Here is a 26249-nt window from a genome sequence, read left to right on the forward strand (position 1 = left end):
GGATTCATCCTCTCTCTTTCTCTCTCTCTCTCTCTCCCCCTTTCAAATAAAATAAATAAATAAAATGTTTAAGACTTTGAGATTAAACTCCCAACACATGAACTTTGGAGGAAACACCCAAACTATTAGAAAAATCATAACCTAAGAGAGGAAAACAAAGAAAATGCTAGGTGCCACTCTGGGTTCCCATTCAATTCTATTTGACTTCCTGTTTATAAACGATGTCCAAGTTGACAACAAACAGTGGAGTTAGGTCTTGGAGACACTGAGATAGCGCAGCTTGGGGAGAAAGTCTGAAGATGGCGTGACCCCAAGAAACTTAGCCTAGGGATGGCATGGATGGTCCCCGAGGGCTCATCGGGAAGCTGGGACTGCAACCCCTCTCTAACTGTCCCTATTATGTCCCCAGGAAACAGCAGCTGTCCATGGAACTGGGAAACCACACAGCAGTCTCTGAATTCCTCCTCCTTGGACTCTCACAACAGCCAGAGCACCAGACTCTTCTGTTTGGGCTCTTCCTCTCCATGTACCTGGTCACTGTGGCTGGGAACCTGCTCATCGTCCTGGCCATCCTCTCAGACCCCCACCTCCACACGCCCATGTACTTCTTCCTCTCCAACCTGTCCTTGGTGGACGTCTGCTTCATCTCCACCACCGTCCCCAAGATGCTGGTGAACATCCAGACGCAGAGCCAAGCCATCCCTTATGCAGGCTGCCTCGCCCAGATGTACGCTTTCCACCTCTTCGGTACCATGGACAGTTTCCTGCTGGCGGTAATGGCCGTGGACCGGTTCACGGCCATCGTCCACCCACTTCGCTACCAGGTCCTCATGAGTCCCCGTGTCTGCGGGCTGCTGGTGGGCGGCCCCTGGGTGGTCACCAACCTCCAGTCCCTCGTCCACACCTGCCTCATGGCTCAGCTGAGCTTCTGCCATGCCAACAAGATTGCGCACTTCTTCTGCGACCTCATGCCCCTGCTGAAGCTGTCCTGCTCGGACACGCGCACCAATGAGTTGCTGGTTTTTGCTTTTGGCATCGTCATGGGCTTCAGCCCGCTCTTGTGCATCCTGGTCTCTTACCTCTGCATTTCCCGGGCAGTTTTCAGAATCCCCTCTGCTCGGGGCAAGTGGAAAGCCTTCTCCACGTGTGGCTCCCACCTCACCGTGGTCTCGCTCTTCTACGGGACCATCTTCGCTGTGTACCTGCAGTCCGCGCCTGCGCACGGCTCCTCCCGGAAAGAGAAGGCAGCCGCCCTGATGTGTGGGGTGGTCATCCCCATGCTGAACCCCTTCATCTACAGCCTAAGGAACAAGGACATGAAGGCAGCCCTGAGGAAGCTCTTCAGCAGAGTCACCTCCTCCAGCGTCTAGGGCAGAGCAGATGTGGAGTGCCTGCTGTGTTTCCGAGACTACTGGCTGCGCGCTGGTGACACGGGGTGGGGGTGCACCCCTTGAGTGGTTCAGACTCCAGCAGGGAATAGAGATGTACCCATCAAGCCTGACTGCATGCTGATGTGAACAGGTCATCAAGAGATGGATAAAGTCAGGGCCGGCGCTGTGGCGTAGCGGGTTAAGCCTCCACCTGCCGCTTCGGCATCCCATATGGGTACCGGTTCAAGTCCCAGCTGCTCCACTTCCTATTCAGCTCCCTGCTAATGGCCTGGGAAAGCAGCAGAAGATGGCCCAAGTGCTTGGGCCCCTGCATCCATGTGGGCAGACCTGGAAGAAATTCCTGGCTCCTGGCTTTGGATCAGCGCAGCTCTGGGGAGTGACCCAGTGGATGGAAGACACTCTCTCTGTCTCTCCCTCTCTCTGTCTGTAATTCTGCCTCTCAAATAAATAAATAAATCTTTTTAAAAAGAGAGAGAGAAAAATTAATGAAGTGCCATGGAAACACAAAAGTTTCCCAACCGAACACCCCCATGAAGTAGCCAGAAAGCCTTCAATATGGCCACCAAGTTGCTCCATGGACCATACAAATGTGAAGAGAGACAGGGCAATGATCACTGGGATACTGGCAGACCACCCCAACTCTTAGCTGGTGACATCCCCGAGGGATGTGCTTAGACAGCATCTGCAGCCATAAGCCCACACCTGCTGGCTTCTGCCATGGCCAGGCTGGGCCTCCTGGGGTGGGGCGGGCAGGGGGGCTTGAAACCTCTCTGCTGTGGCCATGACCTTGAGTACCAACTGCTCTCAGCAAAAGGTTCCTCTTACTCCACACAATTAGACAATAATGCTGGCTCTTAGAGACTCAAACTAACTGTGTCTATGAATCTAGCATCAGACCCTGGGACCAGCCTTGTTAATTTTTGTTTGTTTATGAGACAAAGAGAGAGAGAGAGAGAGAGAGAGAGAGAAACTCCCATGTATCACTTCCCAAATGCTTGCAATGGCCAAAGCCAGGAGCCCAGAACTCAATCCAGGTCTCCCATGTGGGTGGCAGGGTCCCTGGGCCACCCTCCCGTGCTTTTCCCAGGTGCATCAGCAGGAGCTGGATCAGAAGTGGAACAGCCTGGACATGAACTGGCGCCCCCTATGGGATGCTGGCATCACAGGTGGCGGCTTAACCTGTTGCACCACCAGGCCAGCCCCTGAACACTTTCTTCAACAGATAATGGACATCTCCACGAACTGTCTGAAGACCCCTGTGACCCGTCAGTTAAAGATGAGGAAGCATGCTTGGGGACAGAGGCTGTCGGTGAGTAGCGGTCACCCTCCAAAACAGCTCCCACCCCAGAGTCCAGATCTGGACAACTTAGTACTGTTTCCAAGTTGGAGGTCTCCGGTCAGCATTATGGCATAGTGGGTTAAACCGCCACCTGCAGTCCCAGCATTCCATATGGTGCCAGTTCGAGTCCCAGCTGCTCCACTTCCAAGCCAGCTCCCTGCTTGGATGGCCCCTGGGTGGTCACCAACCTCCAGTCCCTTGTCCACACCTGCCTCATGGCTCAGCTGAGCTTCTGCCATGCCAACAAGATCACGCACTTCTTCTGCGACCTCATGCCCCTGCTGAAGCTGTCCTGCTCTGACATGCGCACCAATGAGTTGCTGGTTTTTGTTTTTGGCATCGTCATGCTCCCTGCTAATGCACCTGGGAAAGCAGCAGAAGATGGCCCAAGGTCTGGGGCTCCTGCCATCCATGTAAGAGTTCCTGACTCCTGGCTTCAGCCTGGCCTAGCCCTGGCAGGTACAGACATTTGGGGAGCGTAAATAGTTCTCTGTCACTCCTTATCTCTGTAACTGTACCTTTCAAATAAATAAGTTGCATAAAACTATTTTTAAAAAGAGTTATAGAGAAAGAAGAGAGATGGTGAGAGACCTTCCATCTGCTGGTTCATTTCCAAATTGCTGAAACGGGGCTGAGCCAGACCAAAGCCAGTAGCTTCTTCCAGGTCTCCCACCTGGGTGCAGGGGCCCAGGGAGTTGGGCCATCTTCTGCTGCTTTCCCAGACCATTAGCAGGGAGCTGGATGGGAAGTAGAGCAGCCAGGACTCGAACCAGCACCCATAGGGGATGCCGGCATTGCAGAGGGCAGCTTAACCCGCTGCACCACAGCGCTGGCCCCATATGAAGTTATAACCCTGGTGCCCTTAAATAAGTTTCCAGCGTAACATAGCCACACCTGGTCATTAACACACCATCACCTACAGCCATTTCCTCGCTGCCAGCTCTGAGCAGTCCGGGCACAAAACGTGCTAAAATATTTACTGTCTGGTCCTGTACTGAAACTGGAAGCATCATCTCGGGGAACGCGACACCCCCGGGGGATTCGTGGGAGTCTCCACCTTGGAGCCACCCCCAGGAGGTTGGACCAGAAAATCGAGCAAGGGGAGCGCCCGTTAGAGGATGTTGCCACCAGGGGGCGATAGAGGCCGCTTTCCACCACGACCTGGAGGCACCTCTGGTTGCTGGTCCAGCTCCACCTGCTCTCCTGGGAGGCAGCGGCACTGGCAAGGTTTGCGTGGCGGAATCCAGCCTGGCTTGTCCTAAGAAATCACGGAGACCCACCCGCGTGATCTGAGGCACGGTGGAGTTGCACAGAGGGGACAGGAGGGCTTGTCTTCCTGTGTCAACGACCCCTTGGGTCTCCTGCAGGGATTTGCATTCTCTCGGTGAGGCAAGAAAGCAGCGTGGACACCACCAGGTGTGCACGTGGCGTGCGCTGGTGCCATGGTTCCTGTGGGTGCTTGAATGCATATCACACCGACATGTCATGCAGTACAGTTTTAACACTAGGGGCCGGCATTGTGGTGCAACGGGATGCATCCCATATCGGAGAGCTGACCGCAGCCTCGGCTGCCCTGCTGCCGATCCAGCTCCCTGGTAATGCACCTGGGGAGGCAGCAGGTGATGGCCCCAGGGCTTGGAGTTTTGCCCTCCAGCTGGGAGACCCAGATTAAATTCCTGGGTACTGGCTTTTGCTGGCATTTGGGAGAGGGGTGAATCAGTGGACGGAAGATTTTGTGCACGTGTGTGTGTGTGTGTGTGTGTATTCCCCTCTCTCTGTCATTCTGATTTTCAAATAAATAAATAAATCTTTTCTAAAAAAAAGTATTGGGGCTGACGCTGTGGCATAGCAGGTAAAGCCACCACCTGCAGTGCCAGCATCCCACCTGGGCACTGTTCGAGTCCCAGCTGCTCCTCTTCTGATCCAGCTATCTGCTATGGCCTGGGAAAGAAGTTGAAGATGGCCCAAGTCCTTGGACCCCTGCACCTGCGTGGGAGACCTGGAAGAAGCTCCTGGCTTCGGATTGGCTCAGCTCCAGCCATTGTGGCCATCTGGGGAGTGAACCAGTGGATTGAAGACCTCTCTCTCTCTCTCTGCCTCTGCCTCTCTGTGACTCTGCCTTTTAAATAAATAAATCTTTAAAAAAATATGTATCCCATTAAAAATATTAAATCTGTTCTCAGCTCCAGGATCGGATTTCACCTGGGAACATTGTTTTCCAGCCTGGTGTCAATAGATGGGAAGCATAAGAGGCGAGGAAAATCTAAAAGAACGAGAGAGAGAGAGATGAGATGGGCTGAATCCCAGCAGTGGGACAAAAAGGGACAGAGGAAGATGATGCCACAGGATCCTTGCACATGCTGTTCCCAACTCTCACCACCTCCCAAAATTAATGTCTGTTGGGCTCTGAGCTCTCATGCAGACCTGGCTTCCTCAGGGAAGCCCCCTCCCCAAGCCTAGCCCCCGATACACCTGGGACCCCTTCATTCCCCCTCGGCGCTGCTCTGGTTTTGTGTCTGGTTGTGTGATGCTTTGGTTTATGTCTGAGGTAGTGCCTTGCCAGCCACAGGGACCCAACTCATCCCCCCTGTGACTGAGCACCATAGCTCCAACCCCACTTGCCCCAGAGACCCAACAGATGCAGTGTGACCCAGGCCCTCCTCCCCCACCCCTCCTGACCCCATAAATCACATGGCTGGGGGCCAGCATTATGGCCCAGGTGGTTAAGCTGCCTCCTGCAATGCTGGCATCCCCTATGAGCGCTGGGGGTCCCAAGAGCTCAGCTTCCGATCCAGCTCCCTGCTTAATGCACCTGGGAAGGACACAGGTGATGGCCCAAGTACTAAGGTCCACTGCCACTCATGTGGGAAACCCAGATGGAATTCCAGGCTCCTGGCTTTGGCTTGGCCCAGCCCAGGTCCCACCCCCACCCCTTGCTCTTGCACACCCCACGCTGTCTACTCTGACACCTCACAGCCTGCAAAGCTGAACACCAGGGCCACTTGTGGCATGTCTGCAGGTTCCCAAAAGTGTGTCTTGGGGCCTGTGCAAGGGGCTGACAAAAGGGGGCACAGCCAATGGAGGGAGGGGCTCACCGGGGACTCCATTGCACTCTGCTTCAGCCGCACAGCAGCCTGGCTGGGATCTTCCAGGCGTCCACCAGGGGGTCCCAGCCAAGAAATGCAACACCGCTGACTGCCCACACCCTCCACCCCCACCCCAGGTAAGAGAACACCTGGTGAGACCACTGTCTTCATCTCTGGACAGCCACCTCTTCCACGGCTCCCTGGAGGTCGGACTCCTGGCCTGCACAGGCCGCGGCCCTCGCCTTCTCACCTGGGAAGGTGCTAGGTGTGGAGACAACTAGGAACGACAACCCCGGCGCAGGGAGCTTCCAAGCTCATTCCCACTGTGAGCTGTGGGAGCTCAGTTCCGCTGAGGACCACCAGGGGGCGGTGTGTAGCACACACTTTCCTCCTCCCCAGGGATGGGCTAGCGGACTGGGGCATTTATCTGCTAGCTCCCAGCATGTCCTCCGCGGAAGGGCAGAGTTCCAGCCTGCTCCACCTGCACCGGTCCCTCTAACAAGTCCTCCTGTCTTCCAGGGTGGGAAGAGGACTAGTTATTCCAATAGCACCATAAGTACAGGCCTAACAGCCAATGAGAACATTTAGAGGGAAGTAAACAGGCAGCCATTATTACCTGTGTGATCCACATCGGTGGACTCAACCAGCCACGGATTGAAAATACATGGGGGGCCGGCGCCGTGGCTCAATAGGCTAATCCTCCGCCTTGCGGCGCCGGCACACCAGGTTCTAGTCCCCGTCGGGGCGCCGGATTCTGTCCCGGTTGCCCGTCTTCCAGGCCAGCTCTCTGCTGTGGCCAGGGAGTGCAGTGGAGGATGGCCCAAGTGCTTGGGCCCTGCACCCCATGGGAGACCAGGAGAAGCACCTGGCTCCTGCCATCGGATCAGCGCGGTGTGCCAGCCACAGCGCGCCGGCCGCGGCGGCCATTGGAGGGTGAACCAACGGCAAAAGGAAGACCTTTCTCTCTGTCTCTCTCTCTCTCACTGTCCACTCTGCCTGTCAAAAAAAAGGAAAAAAAAAAAAGGGAAAGAAAACACATGGGGACTGCACCTGTACTGAACGTGGAGGGAAAACCCTTGCAGTTAGTCCCTAAATGATAGAGGATAACCTAAAATTTTCACTGTATTGGTTTTTTTTAAAAGATTTTATTCATTTATTTGAGAGGTAGAGACAGAGAGAGAGAGAGAGAGAGAGAGAGAGAGAGAGAGAGAGAGAGGTCTTCCATCTGCTTGTTCACTCTCCAAACAGCTGCAACAGCCAGAGCTGGGCCAATCTGAAGCCAGGAGCCAGGAGCTTCTTTCAGGTTTCCCACGTGGGTGCAGGGGCCCAAAATCTTGTGCCATCTTATGCTGCTTTCCCAGGTCATAGCAGAGAGCTGGATTGGAAGAGAAGTAGCCAGGACATGAACCGGCGCCCATATGGGATGCCAGCACTGCAGGCAGAGGCTTAGCCCACTTTACCACAGTGCCAGCCCCTGTATCATGTGTCAAAAGCAGGCTAAGAGGTGATTTAAAGTATATGAAAGGATGTACAGGGCTGGCACTGTGGCATGTTGGGTAAAGCCATTGCCTACTGTGCCAGTATCCCGTATGGGCACTGGTTCAAGACCTGGCTGCTCTGCTTCTGATCCAGCTCTCTGCTGTGGCCTGGGAAAGCAATAGAAGATGGCCCAAGTGCTTGGGCCCTTGTACCCATGTGGGGGACCCAGAAGAAGCTCCTGGATTCAGATCAGCCCAGTTCTGGCCATTGCAGCCATTTGGGAAATGAACAAGCAGATGGAGGATCTCTCTCTCTCTCTCACATCACAGTGATAAATACTTATGAGACACATGGTAAATTTGTTTTAATCCTTTCTCATGGGTGGAACCAAGGCATTCACCCCCATGTCAGCCTCCCCATTCCTCTGAGGCTCCGAGGTACCCCAAGGGGAGAAAGTCCTGGAGTCCTACAGAACAGGTGCTCAAAAGGCAGGCTCTTTCCCCCACACCTCTCCCATTGTCAGACGATGCTTCAAAGGAACCAAGGCAGGGATCAGAGGGGAAGGAGGGTGCAGTCCATGCTTCTCTGGACCAGCTCCTCTCAAACACACACACACTGAAGAAGCATGAACAGACTTGAGAGATGTGTAGGACACCACCAAGTGTGCCCATGTGTGCATAATGGGAGTCCCACAAGGAGAGAAGAGTGTTTGCCAAACATACATGACATGAAATAATGACCAAAATCCTCAGAAAGTCTGCATACCCAAGGAGCGCAACCAACTCCGTGTATGGTAGACAAATACACTCAGTCTCTTCCATCTGTATCTCTTGGCCACTTCCTCTGTCCAGGCCTTTGTAACCTGACATCTCATCTCCTATCTGAACCTTCAGCAGCGGACAAGATAGGCAAGCATGACCTGGTGGAGCTCCGGTCTAGACAAGGAGGTAGATAACCCAGAATCACGAGACCTACTAAGGTCAAGATGTGGCAAGCGTTGAAAGGAAAGACAGTCACGTGCTGATGACTGGACAGTAGAGGGCGGCCAAGGACGGTCTCCCAAGGAGGTGCCAATGGACCTTAAGGATGGGAGGAGAACCAGGACTCCCTGGGGCAGAAGGAACTGGGGCGGGGACAGTTTGCAGGAGGACCAAGACGGAAACCACAGTGAGTGAAGGCAACAGCGAGAGGGATGAGGCCAGGCGTGTCGGTGGGTGTTTGGATTTTATTCTAAGCACGGAGAGGGCAAACCTGGGTACAGCTGTTTGGCGGGCTTTGCTCTGATGGCATTTGCATTTTGAGTCCACTCTGGGCACTCTATGGAGAATGAGAGGGTGGAGGGGTGTGGCCGGTTATATGTCCCGAGATGACCAACCACACCATTTTCCCCATCCTATGCCCACTTGTTCATGGCCACCTTGACATATGACAAGTGGCGTCTACATACATCCTCTTCTCCTAGGGTCTGGCACAGTGTGACAGTCTGGCTGGCTCAGAAAAGATAAGACTGCTTCTTTCTTGTTCACTTTGGGATTCCCTGGAGTGTGTGTATGTGTGTGTGCGTACGTGTGGATGGGTGGGGTGTGGTCCAAGAAATCCCAGCGCCCGCAGCCAGGCTGCCAAGCTGGGAGGAAGCCCAGAGCAAGTGGACGGGCCCCAGCTGGGGGTCGCAGGCCACAGCTGCCATCAGCTCCCAGACCCTTCCGCAATGCCAGCTCTGCCCTGGCCAAGTTCCTGACCCGCCCTGGCCTCCATCAACCGCGAGCATCGGAAAGGGGCGGCTCTACACCCCACTCCGTCTGGAGAGGTGAGAAACTTGAGAAGGTGGATAGCACAGAGGCCTGTGGCTTGTACCAGGGATGAGCGCAAGGCGGAGAGAGAAGCAAAAGAGGCGCTCAGAGGCGGATCCCTTTTTGGGGGGAGAGCGGAGGGTCCCCCGCGTTAAGAAGAGGCAGAGATCCCAGCCAGGCCGACGCAGCGATCCCGCGGAGCCCACTGGCCCCTCGGGACAGCCCTGGACGACTACATATCCCAGCAGCGCCCGCTCGGGCCGCGGGAAGGGGAGGAATAAAAAAAAAAAGTTTGGGACAAGCATTCCCGGAATGCGCTTCCTGCCGGCGCGCGGGGCGCGCGCGCTCGGGGCGGGCGGGGGACGGCGCGGCCACTGCCGGGGCCGGGGTGGGGAGGGGGGGCGGTGCGGGGGCGCGCACTGGCCCGGCCGGGCCCAGCATGGCCGAGCCGCTGCTCAGGAAAACCTTCTCCCGCCTGCGGGGCCGGGAGAAACTTCCCCGGAAAAAGTCCGACGCGAAGGAGCGCGGTGAGGCTGGGGCGGGGCAGGAGGAGAGCGGGAGGGCATGGGGAGAAAGGATCGGGGACCGCCGGGCCCTGCGCGGCCTGGGATGGTGGGGTGAGGGTCCTCGGCGCCCCGAGGAGGGACGGCTCTGGGGTGGGGAGAATGCGGGGCAGCTCCCCCCCCACTCCGCCCCCTGCTGCGGGCCGGGGAGCCTGGAGCCCTGGGTCGGGCAGGGGTCCCTGAGAGGGGCTGCGGACCGTTATGTGCGTCTTGGCCCCATGGGGTGCCAGCGCTGCAGGCTCCAGGGAGGCCCGGGAGGGGGGCCTAGCCCCGACAGGAAACGGGGCCACAACGAACGGACTGGGAGGCCCCGGGGAGGGGGGTTGCGAGGGAGGCAGGCGGAGGGGATGGGGTGGGGGACTGCAGGAAGCTGGGGGGGGGGGGGCAGCTCCCAGGATACCGTCCTCGTGAAACAAACGGGGAAACTGAGGCACACAGCAGTTGGCCCATTTGCTCAGGGGTCAGGTAAAGTTGACTTCACAGGAGAGCAGCTCTTGGGAGTGTGCTGTTGCTAAGAGAGACCCCACCCCACCCAACCACCCACCCAGAAAGAACCTTGAGGGAGGTGACCAGAGGAAGAAGAAGAGGAGGAAGAGGAAAGGGGGTAGCTTCAGCAGACTGGCAAGACCAGACCTTGGAGAAACAGGACTGGGCAGGGGTTTCCCGGAGGGAATGAGTTAAAGGAGGAAGAGCCTCTTCCCCCACCCCACCCCCCACTCCCAGTTACCAAAGATGCCCAAGGTTTCCCAGAAGGGCCAGGAGAGAGGATTGGGTGCCCACACAGGGATACGGCCTGTGATGTCACAGGGGGAGGGGGCTGGGGGCAGGCTCAACACACTGATGGGGGGGGCTGCGAGGAGGAGGACGAGACCCCCAGGTCTGCTGATGACTGTCACTCAGGCCTGCTCCGTGTGTCTCCAATGGCTGAGATCAGGGAAGGGAGGGACCCCCGTTTTATGGGAGAGACACGGAGCCCCTGAGGAGAGAGGAAAACTACTTGCCCAGAGTCACCGGATGAAGGGGGGGGCTCGTGCCAGGGTTCAGGAGAGTGAGGGAAACATGGGGGGAACCTGCCGAGGACCCCTAATACTGCAGGGTGCGGGCTGTTAAGTTAACCATGGAGATCTCTCTCTCTCTCTCTCTCTCTCTCTCTCTCAGTTCCAAACATAACAGCAGGGCCCCCAGGGCTGGGTCTACCATGGGGAGGGGGCCGGGCAGATGGCCCCAGACTGGAGGCTGCTCTGGCACGGGGAGGGGAGGGGGGGCTGGGGAGCTGGGTCTCACTCCCCTCGCCCTCCACCAGGCCGCCCACCCCAGCGCCCCGAGCCTGGCCCTCCAGAGCCTGAGCCCCAGGCCCCCGAGGGACCCCAGGCTGCGGCGACAGCCGCTGTGACGGCGGCAGTGGCGGCGGGTCCCCCCAGCCCGGAGGCATCGAGGAGCCCAGGGCGCGGCGCCTACCTGCAGAGCCTTGAGCCCAGCAGCCGGCGATGGGTGCTGGGCGGGGCCAAGCCGCCCGAAGAGGCCGCTGCAGGGCCCCGGGCGCCTGGCAGCAGCGGCTGTGGTAGCAGCGGCGGCGGGGAGCCCGCCGGCGAGATCTGGTACAACCCCATCCCTGAGGAAGACCCCAGACCCCCAGCTGCGGAGGCCTCGAGTCCACAGCCCAGCCCAGCTGAGCCCGATGGCCTGACCGCACAAGGTAAGAGCGAACCTGTCACCCAGAACCACCAGCATCCGCCAGGTGAGCCCACCAGGTGAGCACCAGAGCCCCAATCCCTGAGCCTGCGTGCCCTAACCCCACAGGTGCGGCCCCCGCCAGCCCGCCCACCAAGGCATCCCGCACAGCAAAGTCCCCCGGCCCGGCCAGGCGCCTGTCCATGAAGATGAAGAAGCTCCCGGAGCTGCGGCGGCGGCTCAGCCTCAGGAGCACCCGCGTCAGCCGCGAGCGAGACAGGAGCGCCCCCGCGGGCTCCGTCATCAGCCGGTACCACCTGGACAGCAGCGTCGGGGGTCCCGGGGGACGGGCGGCCGGGGCTGGGGCCGCTCGCGGCCTCAGGGCCGGTTACCTCAGCGACGGGGACTCACCCGAGCGCCCAGCAGGAGGACCCCCGTCGCCCACGGCCTTCCGGCCCTACGAGGTGGGCCCTGCCGCCCGGGCGCCCCCGGCTGCACTCTGGGGTCGTCTCAGTCTGCACCTGTACGGGCTCGGGGGGCTGCGGCCGGCACCCGGCGCCACCCCCAGGGACCTGTGCTGCCTGCTGCAAGTGGACGGCGTGGCCCGGGCCCGAACCGGGCCCCTTCGAGGGGGCCCTGATTTCCTGCAGCTGGATCACACCTTCCACCTGGAGCTCGAGGCCGCCCGGCTCCTGCGGGCCCTGGTGCTGGCATGGGACCCGGGCGTGAGGCGCCACCGGCCCTGTGCCCAGGGCACTGTGCTGCTGCCCACCGTTTTCCGAGGTAGGGATGCCAGGCCCCGCCTCTGGGGGAGGGGCGGGGCACAAGACCCCCTCTAGACGAAGGGGCGTGGCTGGGAGACAGCAAGGAGCCCCATCGCCACCCTATGTCCTCTCAGGCTCCCAGGCCCAGCAGCTGGCCGTGCGCCTGGAGCCCCAGGGACTGCTGTACGCCAAGCTGACCCTGTCCGAGCAGCAGGAGGCGCCGCCAGCGGCCACGGCTGAGCCCCGTGTCTTTGGCCTGCCCCTGCCCCTGCTCGTGCAGCGGGAGCGGCCCCCCGGCCAAGTACCCCTGATCATCCAGAAGTGCGTGGGGCAGATCGAGCGCCGGGGGCTGCGGGTGAGTGCCCAGCATAGACCTCCAGCCCCACCACCAGAGGGCCCTGATCAGCCTGTAGCGCCCCCACCCACACTGTCCATCCCCGCCCCCCAGGTAGTGGGCCTGTACCGGCTGTGCGGCTCGGCTGCAGTCAAAAAGGAGCTTCGCGACGCCTTTGAGCGGGACAGTGCCGCTGTCTGCCTCTCTGAGGACCTGTACCCTGATATCAATGTCATCACTGGTCAGCACGGCAACCCCTCCCCCGCTGGAACCTCACCCTGCTGCCCTCCCCTCCTTACCCCTCCCCCACCCCACCCCCTCCCCCTGCCAGGGCCTGGGCAGCTCTGACCGCAGCGGGGGCCTTGTCTCCGCAGGCATCCTTAAGGATTACCTCCGGGAGCTGCCCACCCCGCTCATCACCCAGCCCCTGTACCAGGTGGTGCTGGAAGCCATGGCCCAGGGAACCCCAAACAGAGCTCCTCCGGGCCCCGAAGGCACCCGGCAGCTCCTCAGCTGCCTGCCCGAAGTGGAAAGGGTGAGTCAGGCCTGGTGGGAGACACCCGCACACATGCACACACACAGGATTGGGTTCAAGGCAGGGCTCTGCCTTCCCCTCCAGAAAAAAAAACATGGGATTATAATACCTCGCAGATAACCAGCCTTAGTAGTTCAGCCACCTCCCACCTATGACACCTGGAGCCGAGCAGGTGTAGTCTCCCGCAGGTGCAGCAAGGGTCCCACCTTGCCCGCCTCACGCCTCCCTCCCCCCAACCCTCTCGCCCAGGCCACACTGACGCTTCTCCTGGACCACCTGCGCCTCGTCTCGTCCTTCCACGCCCACAACCGCATGACCACGCAGAACCTGGCCGTGTGCTTCGGGCCCGTGCTGCTGCCCGCGCGCCAGGCGCCCGCCCGAGCCCGCATCCGCGGTTCGGGCCCAGGCCTTGCCAGCGCGGTGGACTTCAAGCGCCACATCGAGGTGCTGCACTACCTGCTGCAGTCTTGGCCAGGTGAGCCCGCCCCAGGCGTGCGCCACCAATCCCAGCCAGGCCGCGAGAGCACAGCCCTTCCCCGGCAGCCAATCGTAGGCTTGGATTAGAGGCAGGCCACGCCCCCTCGCCGGGAGGGGTAAACACATGGTTGCCTTAGCAACCAGTTCAGATCCGGCCAATCCGTCTTTGATATGGCCGGAGGCCCCACCCCTGGATGGATCAATCACAGGCCCGGTTGCCTCAGCAACCAGGTCCCACTCCACCTTTCCACAGCCAATCAGACACCTAGTTACGAAAGCAGCCGCCGGAAGGTATGGCTGCTGCTGCCGTGCGTGACACCATCACAAACCCTTCCTCTCCCCCTTCAGATCCCCGCCGGCCCCCAGAGGCTCCGGACGTGGCACCATACTTGCGGCCCAAGCGGCAGCCGCAGCTGCATCTGCCGTTAGCGGGTCCCGAAGTGGTGACTCGGCCGCGCGGCCGTGGAGGCCCAGAAAGCCCGCCTAGCAACCGCTACGCTGGCGACTGGAGCGTTTGCGGGCGGGACTTCCTGCCTTGTGGGCGGGACTTCCTGTCTGGGCCCGACTACGACCACGTGCCAGGCAGCGACAGCGAGGACGAGGATGAGGCAGGCCAGCCGAGGAGCGCCGCTGACTTCGAGGACGACTTCGACGCGCCCTTCAACCCGCACCTGAACCTTAAAGACTTCGACGCTCTCATCCTGGACTTGGAGAGGGAGCTCTCCAAGCAGATCAACGTGTGCCTCTGAGCCGGTAGGACGGGGCGGGGCGATGCCACGTTACCAAGGACCAGGCTCTGGGTTGCTAAGGCGGCGCCCTTAGCAACGACGGAGGCGGACCAGACCTGTTGCTTGGGCGGAGTTCTTGGTTGCTAGGGAGTTGCCAAGGGACCAGCTGCCAATCATTCCGTCTCCTGGGGCCCAGTGCCTAGGGCAGGGGGCAGGGGGCCTGTCGGGATTCGCTGTTGTGGCGGCTTCCTCCCGAGAGCACCGAGGGCTTCTCTTCTTGCTGGTGTCCACAGGCACTTCTCCCGCTTTGCTAGGCCGGCCTCTCTTGCTCCCCTTGGCCCGGGAGCGGGGGGGCCGGGGGGAGAGGGGGATACGCCGAAGTTACTGTGAGCGTCACCCTGGGATGGCGAGACACCCCCTTGTCAGTCCTCTTGCTGCTGCCAACCCGATCAGTATTAGCTTTGAGCACTGCACTGTCTGTCCCTCCCCTGGCCGACCCCAAGGACAAGGACTATCACAAGGCGCTGTTGTGTGTGTGTGCGCGCGGGGGGAGGGGGTGGAGGGGCAGCCCCTTACCCTGGGCTCTGGCTGCACAGGGGCAACCTGGGACCGATGGGAAAACATTGGACCCTACACCCTCCCGCCACCCAGGACTGACCTCCCACCAGCAACCTGACATAGCAGGGTCTGGCCCTTGTCCTCCCTCCCTGCCCCTCCCCCTCCCCTCAAATAATGGAGCACTTAACCCCTCCCCTTGTGGGAGGGTTCCCCACCCCTGAGGCGTCAGGCTGGGGAAGACTTTTTGGTACGGAAAATATTTATTGCTTCCGTGCGTGTTGCGTGTCCTGTGTGTGAGGACTCGTGTGCACGGACGATGCCTGGAGGTGACCACAGAGGAGGGAACTGGGGTTCGCGGTGCCCAGCACCCCAGGACCCCCCACCCCACACTCCCGCGGTGGCCAAGCGGGGTCCCCTCCTGCCTCTTCTCCCCTTCACTCCCGTCTTTGTGGACAATAAATCGATATGCACAGGTTCCAGAATCGGGTCCTTTGGGCCCCCTCGCGGGTCAAGAAGTGGTTTTATCCACTCTGTAAGAGGGGAATGGGGAGAGGGCGTGGTTGGGGGCGGGGCAAAACATCTCCAGGGACCACCAGGAATCCTCCTCCCTCAGAGTTGACCTGGGCCCAGGGCAGGCAGGCAAGGAGTGGCTTACAGGGGTGGGAAGGGGGCCGGGCATCCTGACCCATGGGATGGGCCCAGGGCAGGCAGGCAGGGGGCGGCATGCAGGGGTGGGGGGTGGGAAGGGGGCTGAGATCGAAACCCGCGGGATGGGCCCAGCACCGGCTGGCAGAGTGGGGGGAGCAGCGTGCAGGGGTGGGAAGGGGTCTGGAGGTCCTGACCAGCAGGATGGGCCCAGGGCAGGTGGGCAGGTCAGGGACCAGGGTGGGAAGGGGGCTGGGCATCCTGACCAGCAGGCCTCAGACGGCAATGGAGCCGTCCCGGAAGTCCGTCCGCCCAATGAGAATGTTGACCACCACTGGGTGGCCATCCCGGCACTGCTCCTGGGCATCACGGAGCACGCTGGCCACCTGCTCCTCGTGGTCTCGAGACAGCAGCAAGCCCCGGGCCCCCAGCCCCATGGCTGCCTTGTGATAATCTGAAAGAAGAGGCTGAGTGAGACGGTGGTGGAGACCCAGCCCATCACACACTGGCCTGGATCTAGTCAGATGGTGGCAGAAACCCAGCCTTTAACACACTGGCCTGGGGGTCTAGTCAGGTGGTGGAGGAGACCCAGCCTCTCACACACTGGCCTGGGAACCAAGTCAGATGGTGGAGGAGACCCAGCCTTTTGCACACTGGCCTGACCCCACTCCAGGCCCCTCACCAGTGTAAGCCAGGCCACAGGCCACGTTGCTGCCCAGACTGGGCACCTGCTCCCGAGAGATCTGGGTCCAGCCTGCGTCGTTCCCTATCAAGGCCACCACTGGGACCTGCAGGAAGAAGACAAGGCCAGGTCACAGCCTCCAGGGTACAGCGGCTCCCTCCTCACTCAGCCCCCCGCCCCCAGGAACAACATCTCAGGACCCCAGGCTCTCAGCCGCACCACCCACCACCCACCCCGCATACCCCTGCCCCCTCCCACGGCAGCCCCGTCTGTCACCTTGTGTCTGACGAACGTGTCAAACTCAATGAGGCTGTAGCCAAAGGCACCATCCCCAAACAGGCACCACACCTGGGGACGGGAGAGAGACACCCGGGAATGGCTGAGTGTGGTTCCCGGCCCCGGAAGCAGCAACTCTCCCGGTTCTGGATCAGCCCAGGCCTCACCTCGGCATCCGGCCGGCACAGCTTGGCGCCCAGTGCAAATCCTGCGCCAACTCCCAGAGTCCCGAAGGCCCCTAGGATGGACGCACGGAGAGGGCAGGTGGTGGGAAGGGGCCCAGGCGGTGCCGATAGGCCACCCCACCCCCCGGGGGGAGGGGGACCCTTACCTGGATCCAGCCAGCGCAGGGGGCCCCGGGGCTGTACCAGGTGGGCAGCAGTGCCCACAAAGTCCCCGCCGTCCACCACCAGGATGGAGTTGTCGGGCAGAGCCTCGTCCACCAGCTGCAGCACCCGCACAGGGTTCAGGTGCTGGGCTACAGCCATCGCTGCCTTCTCCCTGGGACAGGGCGGGGCACATGAGGAGGGCCGGCGGCGGTGGCCACCGCCCACCTGGAAGTGCCCATCCCAGCTTGGCCCCACCCCATTCCCCACCCACCCCACGCAGCACCCCCCTCCCCACCGGAAAGCCTGCTCCTTGCGGCGGTCAGCTTCCCGCAACTCCTCTACCCAGTCTGGGGCCCACGTCTGGCCCTGAAGGCCGCCCACCAGCTTCAGCACGAAGGAGCCCACGTCTCCTGGAGGGGAAGGAAGAGAGGGGAGGCTTCGACACGGGCTGGGGCAGCCGCAGGGAGGGTTTGGGGGAGAGGGTGCTCCTGAGCCAGCTAGGTGGGCAACCCCAGGGGGAGCTAAGACGAAGGGAAAAGCCAGGGACACAAGCACACCCCAGGGCGCCTGTTACCCCCTTCCCCCTCGGAGCCCAGATCATGTCAATCCTGCCCCGGAGACACCATCCCCCAAACCAGCCACATCCCCCAAGCACATTCCTGAGCCAGGCCCAGAGTGAGCCCATGAATGGCTGGTCACCCCTCCCCACCTCCGCCTGAGACAGAGACCTAGGGCCCAGATGGCAGAGGGGTCAAGGGGGCATGGCCTCTGTCCCCCAGGGGGCAAAGGACATGGAGGAGGAGGCGGCAGTCACAGGCCTCCCTTGGTGCCCACGGAAGCACCCATCTGCCGGACAGCCAAGGCAAGCCCAAGCCCAGCCACAGCGAAGGCAGGGATGGAGACCAGGAGGACGTGCCTGCGCGCTGAGGGCGGGGCCGGGGGCGCGCTCACCCTGCACGGCCTCCCGCGGCTTCCAGAAGATGTCGGAGTTGAGTAGCATCTCCTCCCGGTTGCGGTTGGCGATAATGATCTTGCTGCTGCGGCTCAGGACGCGGCCATAGGACAGGCGGAAGTCACACACGATTCCTGGGGGGCGGGGGAGGCAGAACTCCGTGTGGACAGGGGGCCAGGGTCGTGGGGTGTGCGGGGCCAACATGCCAAGGTGACCCACTACAGTGACCCAGATGCACAAGGTTCTCCCCCGCCCTGCACCCAGCCCCCCTCCCCACCGTCTGAGCTGGGCTGGCCTTGACAATGACCGTATTTTTCTAAGACTTATTTATTTATTTGAGAGCTGGAACTACAGAGAGAATGAGACAGACAGAGATCTTTCATCTGCTGGTTCACTCCCCAAACGGCCACAACACACAACAGCTAAGTCTGGGCCAGGCCAAAGCCAGGATTCAGGAGCTCCATCCGGGTCTCCCATGCAGGTGCAGGGGCCCGAGCACTTGGGTCATCTCTTCCGTTGCCTCTCCCCAGGCACACTAGCAGGGAGCTGGATCAGAAGTGGAGCAGCCAGGACTCGAATCAGCACCCATATAGGAAGCGGGCACTACAGGCGGTAGCTTTACCCGCTACGCTACAACACCAGCCCTAGACTGGCTTTGGCCAACATGGTAGAAGTGACACGACCCGAGCCTGAGACAGGTTTCAAGAGGCCTAACCCCCACCTCTCTCCCCTAACTCCATGTTTGCCCAGCCCTCCTCCCCCAAGTAGCGCAGCCCGGGGGGGGGGGGGGAGTTGAGAAACACACAGAGAGCAGTGGAGGGTGGGGAGGGCAGAGCACCCAGTGATCCCAGCTCAGAGCCCTTCCTGCATCAGCACAGACACCCACCTGCTGCTGCCGAGCCCAGCCAAAGCCCGAAGAACCGATCCCACCCGCCACCTGCAGCAGGGTCCCGAGACACCATAAATGCACTTTAAGCCATTGAGTTTGGGGACGGTTGTCATGGTCCCTCACTGCACAAATCTTCACTGGGCGACGGACACACCCAAGCCCAGTGGTCATGTAGGGGTCTACGGCGGGGTGGTTTAACTGCCCGGTGAGTCCATGTGTATACACACACGACACCATTGCTAAGCAATGCAGGAAAAGCGCCAGGGGATTTCCAACAGGCCATTGAAAAAACAGAGTTCGACAGCAAGCTGATTTTACACTTATCTTAGCCAAAAAGCAAGTTTATTTTTAATGCTGGAATTTTTTTTTAAATCAACGGGGCACAGCAGGTTAAGCTGCCATCTGTGATGCCCGCGGCCCCCATCAAAGCACCAGTTCGAGTCCCGGCTGCTCGGCTTCCTAGAAAGCTCCTTGCTAACGTGCGTGGGAAGGCAGCGGAGGACGCCCAAGTCCTCGGACCCTTCCTGTCTGCATGGGAGACTCGGGTGGAGCTCCTGGCTCCTGGTTTCAGTCCAGCCCTGGCCGTTGGGAATATTTGGGGACTGAACCAGTGGCTGGAACATCTTTTCTGTCACTCTGCCTTTCAAAATAAAAAAATCTTTAGGGGCCGGCGCTGTGGCGCAGTAGGTTAATCCTCCATCTGCAGCGCCGGCATCCCATATGGTCACTGGTTCTAGTCCCGGCTGCTCCTCTTCCAATCCACCTCTCTGCTGTGGCCTGGGAAAGCAGAAGATGGCCCAAGTCCCTGGGCCCCTGCACCTGCATGGGAGACTAGGAAGAAGCACCTGGCTCCTGGCTTCAGATTGGCACAGCTCCAACCATTGCGGCCACTGGGGAGTGAGCCAACGAATGGAAGACCTTTCTCTCTGTTTCTCACTCTCATTGTCGGTAACTCTACCTCTCAAATAAATAAATAAAATCTTAAAAAATAAATAAATAAATCTTTAAAAAAAAAAAACTTGGAGGGGGTGGCCTAGTATTGTGGCGTAGCTTGTAAAGCCACCGTCTACAGCACCGGAATCCCGTATGGGTGCCAGTTCAAGTCTCTGCTGCTCCTCTTCTGTTTCAGCTCCCTGCTAATGTGCCTGGGAAAGCAGTAAAGGATGGCCCGGGTCCCTGGGCCCCTGCACCGACGTGGGAGACTGGGAATGAGTTCCAGGATCCTGGCTTTAGCCTGGCCCGGCCCTGGCTGTTGCAGGCATCTGGGGAGTGAGCCAGCAGAGGCCCTTATAAGCAAGGGTAGGGTCGCAGCAGCGAAGGGGGGGACCCTTGGGGGGCCCACCTGCCAGAATGACCACATCTGCCTTCTTCAGGGCAGCGCCCCGGTTCTGCCGGATGTGCAGGGGGTGGTTGCGGCCCAGCAGCCCCCGGGCCATGCCCCCCAGGAAGCAGGGGACGCCCAGGGTCTCCACGGCAGCCCTAAGGGGTGAGGTAGATCAGAGGTCAGCCCTGGCCTGCCCTTCCCTTCTCCCAGGGGACACCCCGAGGACTGGGGACCAGGAAGAGGCTAAGAAGGGCCGGCCTGGGGCTGCTTCTCACCGGAGCTTGTCGGCAGGCGTCGGGGGCAGCAGAGCCTGGCTCCCGAGCACCAGCAGGGGCCTCTTGGCCCGGCTCAAGATCTCCACGCAGCGCTGAACCTGGGGCCGGAGCTGAGAGTCACCCTGGGGCCCTGAGATCCAGGAGCCTGGCTCAGGGAGACAGGTGCACAGGGCCCTGCCCACTCAGGGAGAGAGGTGCACAGGGCCCTGCCCACTCAGGGAGACAGGCGCACAGGGCCCTGCCCACTCAGGGAGACAGGCGCACAGGGCCCTACCCATCAGGGAGACAGGTGCACAGGGCCCTGCCCACTCAGGGAGACAGGCGCACAGGGCCCTGCCCACTCAGGGAGACAAGTGCACTGGGCCCTGCCTGCCAGGGATGGAAGTGGTATTTACCTGCTGGGGGGACGCCTGGGGGATGTCCAGGGGCAGGGGTCCCTCAGGCTGTGGCTCCCAGGCCCCCGCAAAGAGGTTGGCCAGGTGATTCTCTAGGTACCTGTGAGATGCAGAGAAAGAAGTCAGGCAAAAAAAAAAAAAAAAAAAAAGGCCGGCGCCGCAGCTCACTAGAATAATCCTCCGCCTGCGGCGCCGGCACACCGGGTTCTAGTCCCAGTTGGGGTGCCGGATTCTGTCCCGGTTGCTCCTGTTCCAGTCCAGCTCTCTGCTGTGGCCCAGGAAGGCAGTGGAGGATGGCCCAAGTGCTTGGGCCCTGCACCCCACGGGAGACCAGGAGAAGCACCTGGCTCCTGGCTTCGGATCAGCACGGTGCGCCAGCCGCAGTGCACCAGCCGCAGCGCACCGGCCGCAGCGGCCATTGGAGGGTGAACCAACGGTAAAGGAAGACCTTTCTCCCTGTCTCTCTCTCTCACTGTCCACTCTGCCTGTCAAAAAAAAAAAAAAAAAAAGGCAGAGGGGCTGGTGCTGTGGTGTAGTGAGCTAAGTCTCCACCTGCAGCACCGGCATCCCATATGGGCACCGGTTCAAGTCCCAGCTGCTCCACTCTGATCCAGCTCCCTGCTAATGCGCCTGGGAAAGCAGTGGAAGATGGTCCAAGTCCTTGGGCCCCTGCACCTACGTGGGAGACCAGGAAGAAGCTCCTGGCTCCTGGCTTCACATCAGCTCAGCTCTGGCCGTTGCAGTCATTTGGGGAGTGAACCAGTGGATGGAAGATCTCTCTCTCTCTCTCTCTCTCTCTGTTTCTGTCTCTGCCTCTCTCTCTCTGTAACTCTGTCCTTCAAATAAATAAAATAAATATTTAAAAAAAAAGAGCTAGACAAGGAGAGAAGGGAAGGAGGAGCAAGGGGGACAATGAAGGGAAGGAGAGGAGGAGGAAGAGGAGGAGGAGAGGCAGAAGAAGAGGGGGAGGAGTGCTCTGAGCCCAGCCCACATCTGCTCCTGTCCTCTCTGCTCACCTGCTGCCAGCCCCACAGCCACCTCTGCTTTCCCAACCATCAGGCTCTTGTCCTGCCTCAGGCCCTTGGCATCCCTGCTACCTAGCTCCTCTTAGCCCATGTGCAAACCAAGGAAGGGGTGAGAGGAGGAGGGAAGCATGCAGGGAGGAGGCAGGGGACGGAGGAGGGCGAGGTGGGGAGGGGCTGCTCACCAGGAGACCCCCCAGGCTACCAGGCCCTTGGGTGGCTTGGCTGGCACCATCTCCTTCTGAACCATGAAGTACGGATACAGCACGTCAATGGGCAGCTCCACAAACACGGGGCCTGCGGGGGCAGGGGAGGGGGGCAGGGAGGACCCCTGAGCCTGCGGCACCTCCCAGCACACCTTCCCCTTCTCCCCACCCCCACCTACCTGGGGTGCCCGACTGGGCAGCGGCTATGGCAGCCCTCAGGGTGGGCACGATGTCCCGCACCCTGCGCACGGAGGCAGAGAACTTGCACAGTGGCCGGAACAGGGACAGCTGATCAATGGCTTGGAGCGCACCCCGTTTCTGGCAGGGGTGAGGCAAGGGCAGGGCGAGGGCAGAGTTATCACGGGAGCTCTCCAAGCGGCCCCTCTGGGCGTCCCTGCCCACGCTCCACCCCCACCCTCCTGGCTGGGCACCTGCAGCAGGGTGCCCGCAGCGCCACCCAGGAGCAGGACCGGAGACTGGGCTATCTGTGCATTCTTCACTGCCGTCACCGTGTTGGTGAGTCCAGGCCCCGCTGTCACTGCCGCCACGCCCACTGTGCCTGGAAAACACAGGGAGTGTCCATCACCTCCCACCCCCCCCACCAAAAAAAAAAAAAAAACATGCCCCTCATGGCCACCCAATGACTAAGACACCGCCCCGATGCCATGGGCCCCCACCCTTACCCGTGAGGCGGGCCACGGCGTCAGCCGCAAAGACAGCCGTGACCTCGTGACGTGTGTCCACCACACGGATGCCCAGCTTCTCACAGGCCACCAGCAGCGGCGAGATGTGCCCGCCCACCAGCGTGAAGAGGAAGCGCACGCCATGGGCCCGCAGCACAGCCGCCACGTTCTCCCCGCCATGCCGGGTGCTGGCCTTGTCCACCTGGGGACACAGGGAAGGGGACCCGGCTGTGTGGAGGGAGGGGCCAGAACGGCTGGGGAGAGGGGACAGGAGCAGGGTCGGAGACCAAGGGAACTTTATTCTCAGGCACACACGCATGATCTGAGATCTCATCCAATCTTATAAACGCTCTTACAACTCAGCACCCACAAGAGATCCAAAGCCTGACAGCTCACCCCTCGGCGCGGCCACACTGTCTCACTTCCAGATCGGGTGATTCAATCAGAAAGACAAGAGCCTCCGCACAGACATCCATGGCCCAAGGGGAGTAGGGCAGGGGCCACAGCGCCACTGGCTGTGACTCCTCGCTTGTCCTTGGCCATCCCCACAGGGCCCGGCAGCCAGCCAGCCAGCCTGCCTCCCTCCCAGAGCTGGGCTCCACGTGCCTGGCACGGAACCTATCTGCGGAGGACGCCGGCCCAAGCCCAGCCCCGGGCTGCTGCCCAGCACCCCATACACACACACACACCCTTGAGGACTTTGCCTTAACTGTAAACCTCCACGCCTCTGCAGATCCGAGAGGCCTTTGGTCCCTGCTAAGGAGAGGAAGGAGCCCAGAGCAGAGTCAGGAAGGAAAACTTCAGCAGAGGCACGGCTGCGGGCCGGGCAAATGTCTTTTTTAACAGAGGAGCAGCCAGCCCCTCCCAAACAATCTCTCCCGGGAAGGCAGAAACTAAAACACTGGCTTTCCACGGACAGGCGGGGAAAAAAATTCCTCTAATGCATTATACACTTCAGGGAGCCACAGCGGCAAAGCTGTCACCGCACCTGCTCTGCGTTGAGGGGCAGGGTTTCAACATAGTGGGAGGGTCTTCCCCACGCTGGGAAAGCGATCAGCGCTCCTGGGGAAGGAGGGTGGGCCCCGGGAGGGGGGAGTCTCAGTACCCCCGTAACCTCCCCCAAGTGCCCCCCACCCACACCCTCGCGTGCAGATCTGCAATGGGCAGCCTCTCCCGACAGGTCCCTCGGCTTTTCCTCCCATGCTACATGGCTGAGCCTCCACCCCGTATCCGGCAGCCCCCCCTAGCTACCTCCACGCCCCCCACACACACACCTTGTGCAGCAGCTGATAGAAGAGCCCCAGGCGGTGCGCGGCGCCCAGCAGGGCGGCCACCAGCGTCGCGCAGGCCAGCAGCAGCAAGGGGGGCACGAAGCTCCCGGCTGGGGTCTCCATGAGGAAGCACCTAAGGAAGTAAGGGCACTGCCAAGACCCGGGCGCGACGCATCCTTCCCCGTCTCGCCCCGCGCTGCCCCTGGGCCACGCCCCTTGCAGCGCGTTTCCGCGTGCCCACGCCCCCAAGGCTACGCCCCTCGCGAGCCCGCCCGGGGCGAGGCCACGCCCCCGGGACGCCAGCGCCAGCCCCTTACGTCACCGCGGTCCGGACTAACCCACCACAGGTCCGGCGGCAGAGGCACAGACGGGCGTTCTGTTCCCCACCTACCGATTTGTCAATGAGCCGGGGGAGGGTGGGGAAGCCCAAAGGCCCTCCCCTCACCCCACCCTCGCTGCGAATCTCCGCCCCCAGGAGTGAGCCCGCCCCCACGTTCACGTCACCAAGAGGGGCGCGGCCACTCCCACCGGGAGAGCGGCAGGGTCCTGGCGGCTCGAGCTACGCTTCCTCGCGCGGCGGTAGCCTGAGCCTGTGACCTTCGACCCCGGGCCACGGGTCGAGGTCAAAGTCGCATCAGGATGCTGCTTCCGACGCTGGCTCGGACCCCGGGGCCCTGTAACCTTCACCTACAGGAAACAGCGCTGACTCCAGCGATCTTTGGCGGCTTCCGAGGGTCACGTGACCCGTGTGCGCAACGGTGCCCCTTGCAGCTACTTGGCTCAGCGGCGCTCCGTAGAGCGCCCAATGTGCGTGCGCAGAACTCCGCCCACGGCCCCGCCCCCTCCCGTAAGAGCCTCATTGCTATTGGCTGTCCCGCGCACAGGACCCATCCCTCCTTCCCCTTTCATTGGCTCGCGCTTCAAGCTTCAGGCCCACTTTTGGGGTTTTTTTGTAAACTAAGAGGCCACGCCCCCAGGCGTCTGCTATTAGCGTCTTCGCAGGCGAAGACTTCCTTGGCGTTGCCGTGGCTGCGTATGGCCGTCCCGTGGGTGCCGGGCTCCGAGCGCGAATTCCCACAGCAGCCAGGCCGTAACCTCCTTCCTGTTATCCGGACGTGGAACGCCAGAGGCCTGCCCTCCCGAGTCCCACGACCCTGACTCTCGCGACCAAAAGAAGCCCCGCCCCGCGGTCACGCCCTCGCCTGAAGCCACGCCCCTTCTGGATTTTTTTTTTTTTTTTTTTTTTTTTTTTTTTTTTTTTTTTTTTGCTGGTTTGCGTGGAAGTCTCCGCGCGCTGAATTCCAGCGTCTGCCAGCTCCCAGCCTCGGATCTCTAAGGGGCGTCATTCTGTCACCTCTGCTGGCCCTTCTCCCTCTGCCTTAGTTAGGCTGCCCCTTAGCTGCTGTTTTTAGCAAGACTCCATGAGTTTTCTGTGCGCTCTGCGTCCTGTTCCCCTCCTGAACCGGATCCAAACAGGCTCTGCAGCAGCTGGGGGGGGGGGGGGGAGCGTTCCAGGTCTTCCCGCCCCAGGCTCCCCAGCCCGGCCCTGAGTTAGCAGGATGAAATGCAAACTTCTATCATGAAAGAGTGGTTGTCATTCCAGTTGTGCCGTGCCAGGACTATGCCATGGGCTTTGCACCTGTTAGAGGAGTCCTGGGTGGGGCAGGCCTAAGGCGGAGGGTGGGGGGGTTCCGCCTTGGCCCCCCACCCTGGGTCCCGTGGACCGACAGTATCTCAATGATGCTGTGATTTCTGCCTTCCTCCCCATGCCTGCCACAGGGTGTGTAGCCTGTGCCCTCTGAGAACTCGTGTTTAAGTTTCGTCTCCACCGAGAGCTATTAACGAGGGTGGACACTTAAATCTGATTCTCGTGTTTAGAGGTGCGGCATTTGGGGAGTGGTTAGGGTTAAACGTATCAGAGTAGGGCCTCTCTAATTGAGGCTCCCCAGGGAGGAAGAAGAGGCAGGGCCCGACATGGTGGGGCTTAGAAGGTTAAGCCACAGCTTGGGACGCCAGCACCCGGTATCACAGCCCTGACACCCACTTGGGAGATGGAGTTCCAGGCTCCCAACTTCGGCCTGGCTGACCCGGGTGTTGAAGGCATTTGGGGAGTGACCAGTGGATGGAAGATCTCGCTCGCTCGCTCTCTCTCTCTCTCTCTCCCCTCTCTCCTTCTTTCCCTCTCTCCCGGTCATTAGGCCAGAGAAATTCTCAAAGACAAGCAGATGCTACCGTGGAAGTGGGCACAAGGGCACCTGCAGGGGCACCATAGCTCTCTGTTGCTAAGAACACAAAAATTGTGCAGAGAAGGTTGTTTCAAACGAAAAGAGATTTATCTTGGCTCCTGGTCCTGAGGCTTCAACCTGAGCAATACGATCCACGCCAACTCACTGTGTGCTCCGTGAGTCATGCGCTTCTAACACACTTCAAAATAAATGCCTCACTAATAAAACAAGAAGTATGGGAGGAGGTGGTGTTGTGGGGCCGCAGGCTAAGCCCCCACTTGGGATGCTGGTGTCACATACTGGGGAACTGGTTCCCAAGTCCTCGCTGCCCTGATTCCAATCCAGCTTCGTAAAGCATCT

The 26249-nt window shown here is 60.5% G+C and overlaps 3 protein-coding genes across 7 annotated transcripts; 2 read left to right on the forward strand and 1 right to left on the reverse strand.

The window, feature by feature from the left end:
- Nucleotides 1-342: 342 nt before the first annotated feature.
- Nucleotides 343-1412, forward strand: OR1I1 (olfactory receptor family 1 subfamily I member 1). The gene has a single exon (XM_070059316.2). It carries the CDS (start codon nt 426-428, stop codon nt 1368-1370), a length of 945 nt encoding a protein of 314 aa, XP_069915417.2. The 5' UTR covers nt 343-425; the 3' UTR covers nt 1371-1412.
- An 8043-nt stretch (nt 1413-9455) lies between these two features.
- On the forward strand, nt 9456-15190 carry SYDE1 (synapse defective Rho GTPase activating protein 1). Its single transcript, XM_051837924.3, has 8 exons — nt 9456-9612; nt 10952-11344; nt 11449-12102; nt 12218-12438; nt 12532-12658; nt 12792-12952; nt 13202-13427; nt 13778-15190. The coding sequence occupies exons 1-8, from the start codon at nt 9525-9527 to the stop codon at nt 14176-14178; spliced, it is 2271 nt and encodes a 756-aa protein (XP_051693884.3). The 5' UTR covers nt 9456-9524; the 3' UTR covers nt 14179-15190.
- On the reverse strand, nt 14957-24472 carry HACL2 (2-hydroxyacyl-CoA lyase 2). Of its 5 annotated transcripts, none has more exons than XM_051837925.3 (17): nt 24356-24472; nt 23668-23797; nt 22394-22595; nt 22142-22269; nt 21890-22028; nt 21690-21801; nt 20483-20582; nt 20088-20185; nt 19831-19967; nt 17599-17733; nt 16943-17057; nt 16650-16819; nt 16486-16556; nt 16319-16390; nt 16043-16148; nt 15627-15814; nt 14957-15245 (listed from the first exon to the last, which is right to left on the reverse strand). In XM_051837925.3, exons 2-16 carry the CDS (start codon nt 23785-23787, stop codon nt 15636-15638), a joined length of 1884 nt encoding a protein of 627 aa, XP_051693885.3. In that variant the 5' UTR covers nt 23788-23797; nt 24356-24472; the 3' UTR covers nt 14957-15245; nt 15627-15635. The 5 variants fall into 5 exon arrangements, with proteins under 5 accessions (XP_051693885.3, XP_051693886.3, XP_051693887.3 ...); XM_051837926.3 differs by having other exon boundaries at nt 24193-24416; XM_051837927.3 differs by having other exon boundaries at nt 24056-24381.
- Nucleotides 24473-26249: the final 1777 nt, after the last annotated feature.

Source organism: Oryctolagus cuniculus, chromosome 16 (assembly GCF_051225735.1).
Source record: "Oryctolagus cuniculus isolate XC-2025 breed Fujian yellow rabbit chromosome 16, ASM5122573v1, whole genome shotgun sequence".
NCBI classification, from domain to species: domain Eukaryota; kingdom Metazoa; phylum Chordata; class Mammalia; order Lagomorpha; family Leporidae; genus Oryctolagus; species Oryctolagus cuniculus.

Bases quoted from the DNA above. Each gene is read 5' to 3' on its own strand.
- OR1I1 (XM_070059316.2), top strand. From the start codon at position 426: ATGGAACTGGGAAACCACACAGCAGTCTCTGAATTCCTCCTCCTTGGA.
- SYDE1 (XM_051837924.3), top strand. From the start codon at position 9,525: ATGGCCGAGCCGCTGCTCAGGAAAACCTTCTCCCGCCTGCGGGGCCGG. The intron at 11,345-11,448 runs GTAAGAGCGAAC...CTAACCCCACAG, and splicing joins CGATGGCCTGACCGCACAAG to GTGCGGCCCCCGCCAGCCCG. The intron at 12,439-12,531 runs GTGAGTGCCCAG...CCCGCCCCCCAG, and splicing joins TCGAGCGCCGGGGGCTGCGG to GTAGTGGGCCTGTACCGGCT.
- HACL2 (XM_051837925.3), bottom strand. From the start codon at position 23,787: ATGGAGACCCCAGCCGGGAGCTTCGTGCCCCCCTTGCTGCTGCTGGCC. The intron at 16,820-16,942 runs GTGGGGAGGGGG...GCCCTGTCCCAG, and splicing joins CGCAAGGAGCAGGCTTTCCG to GGAGAAGGCAGCGATGGCTG. The intron at 16,391-16,485 runs GTGAGGCCTGGG...TCCCGTCCCCAG, and splicing joins TGTGCCGGCCGGATGCCGAG to GTGTGGTGCCTGTTTGGGGA.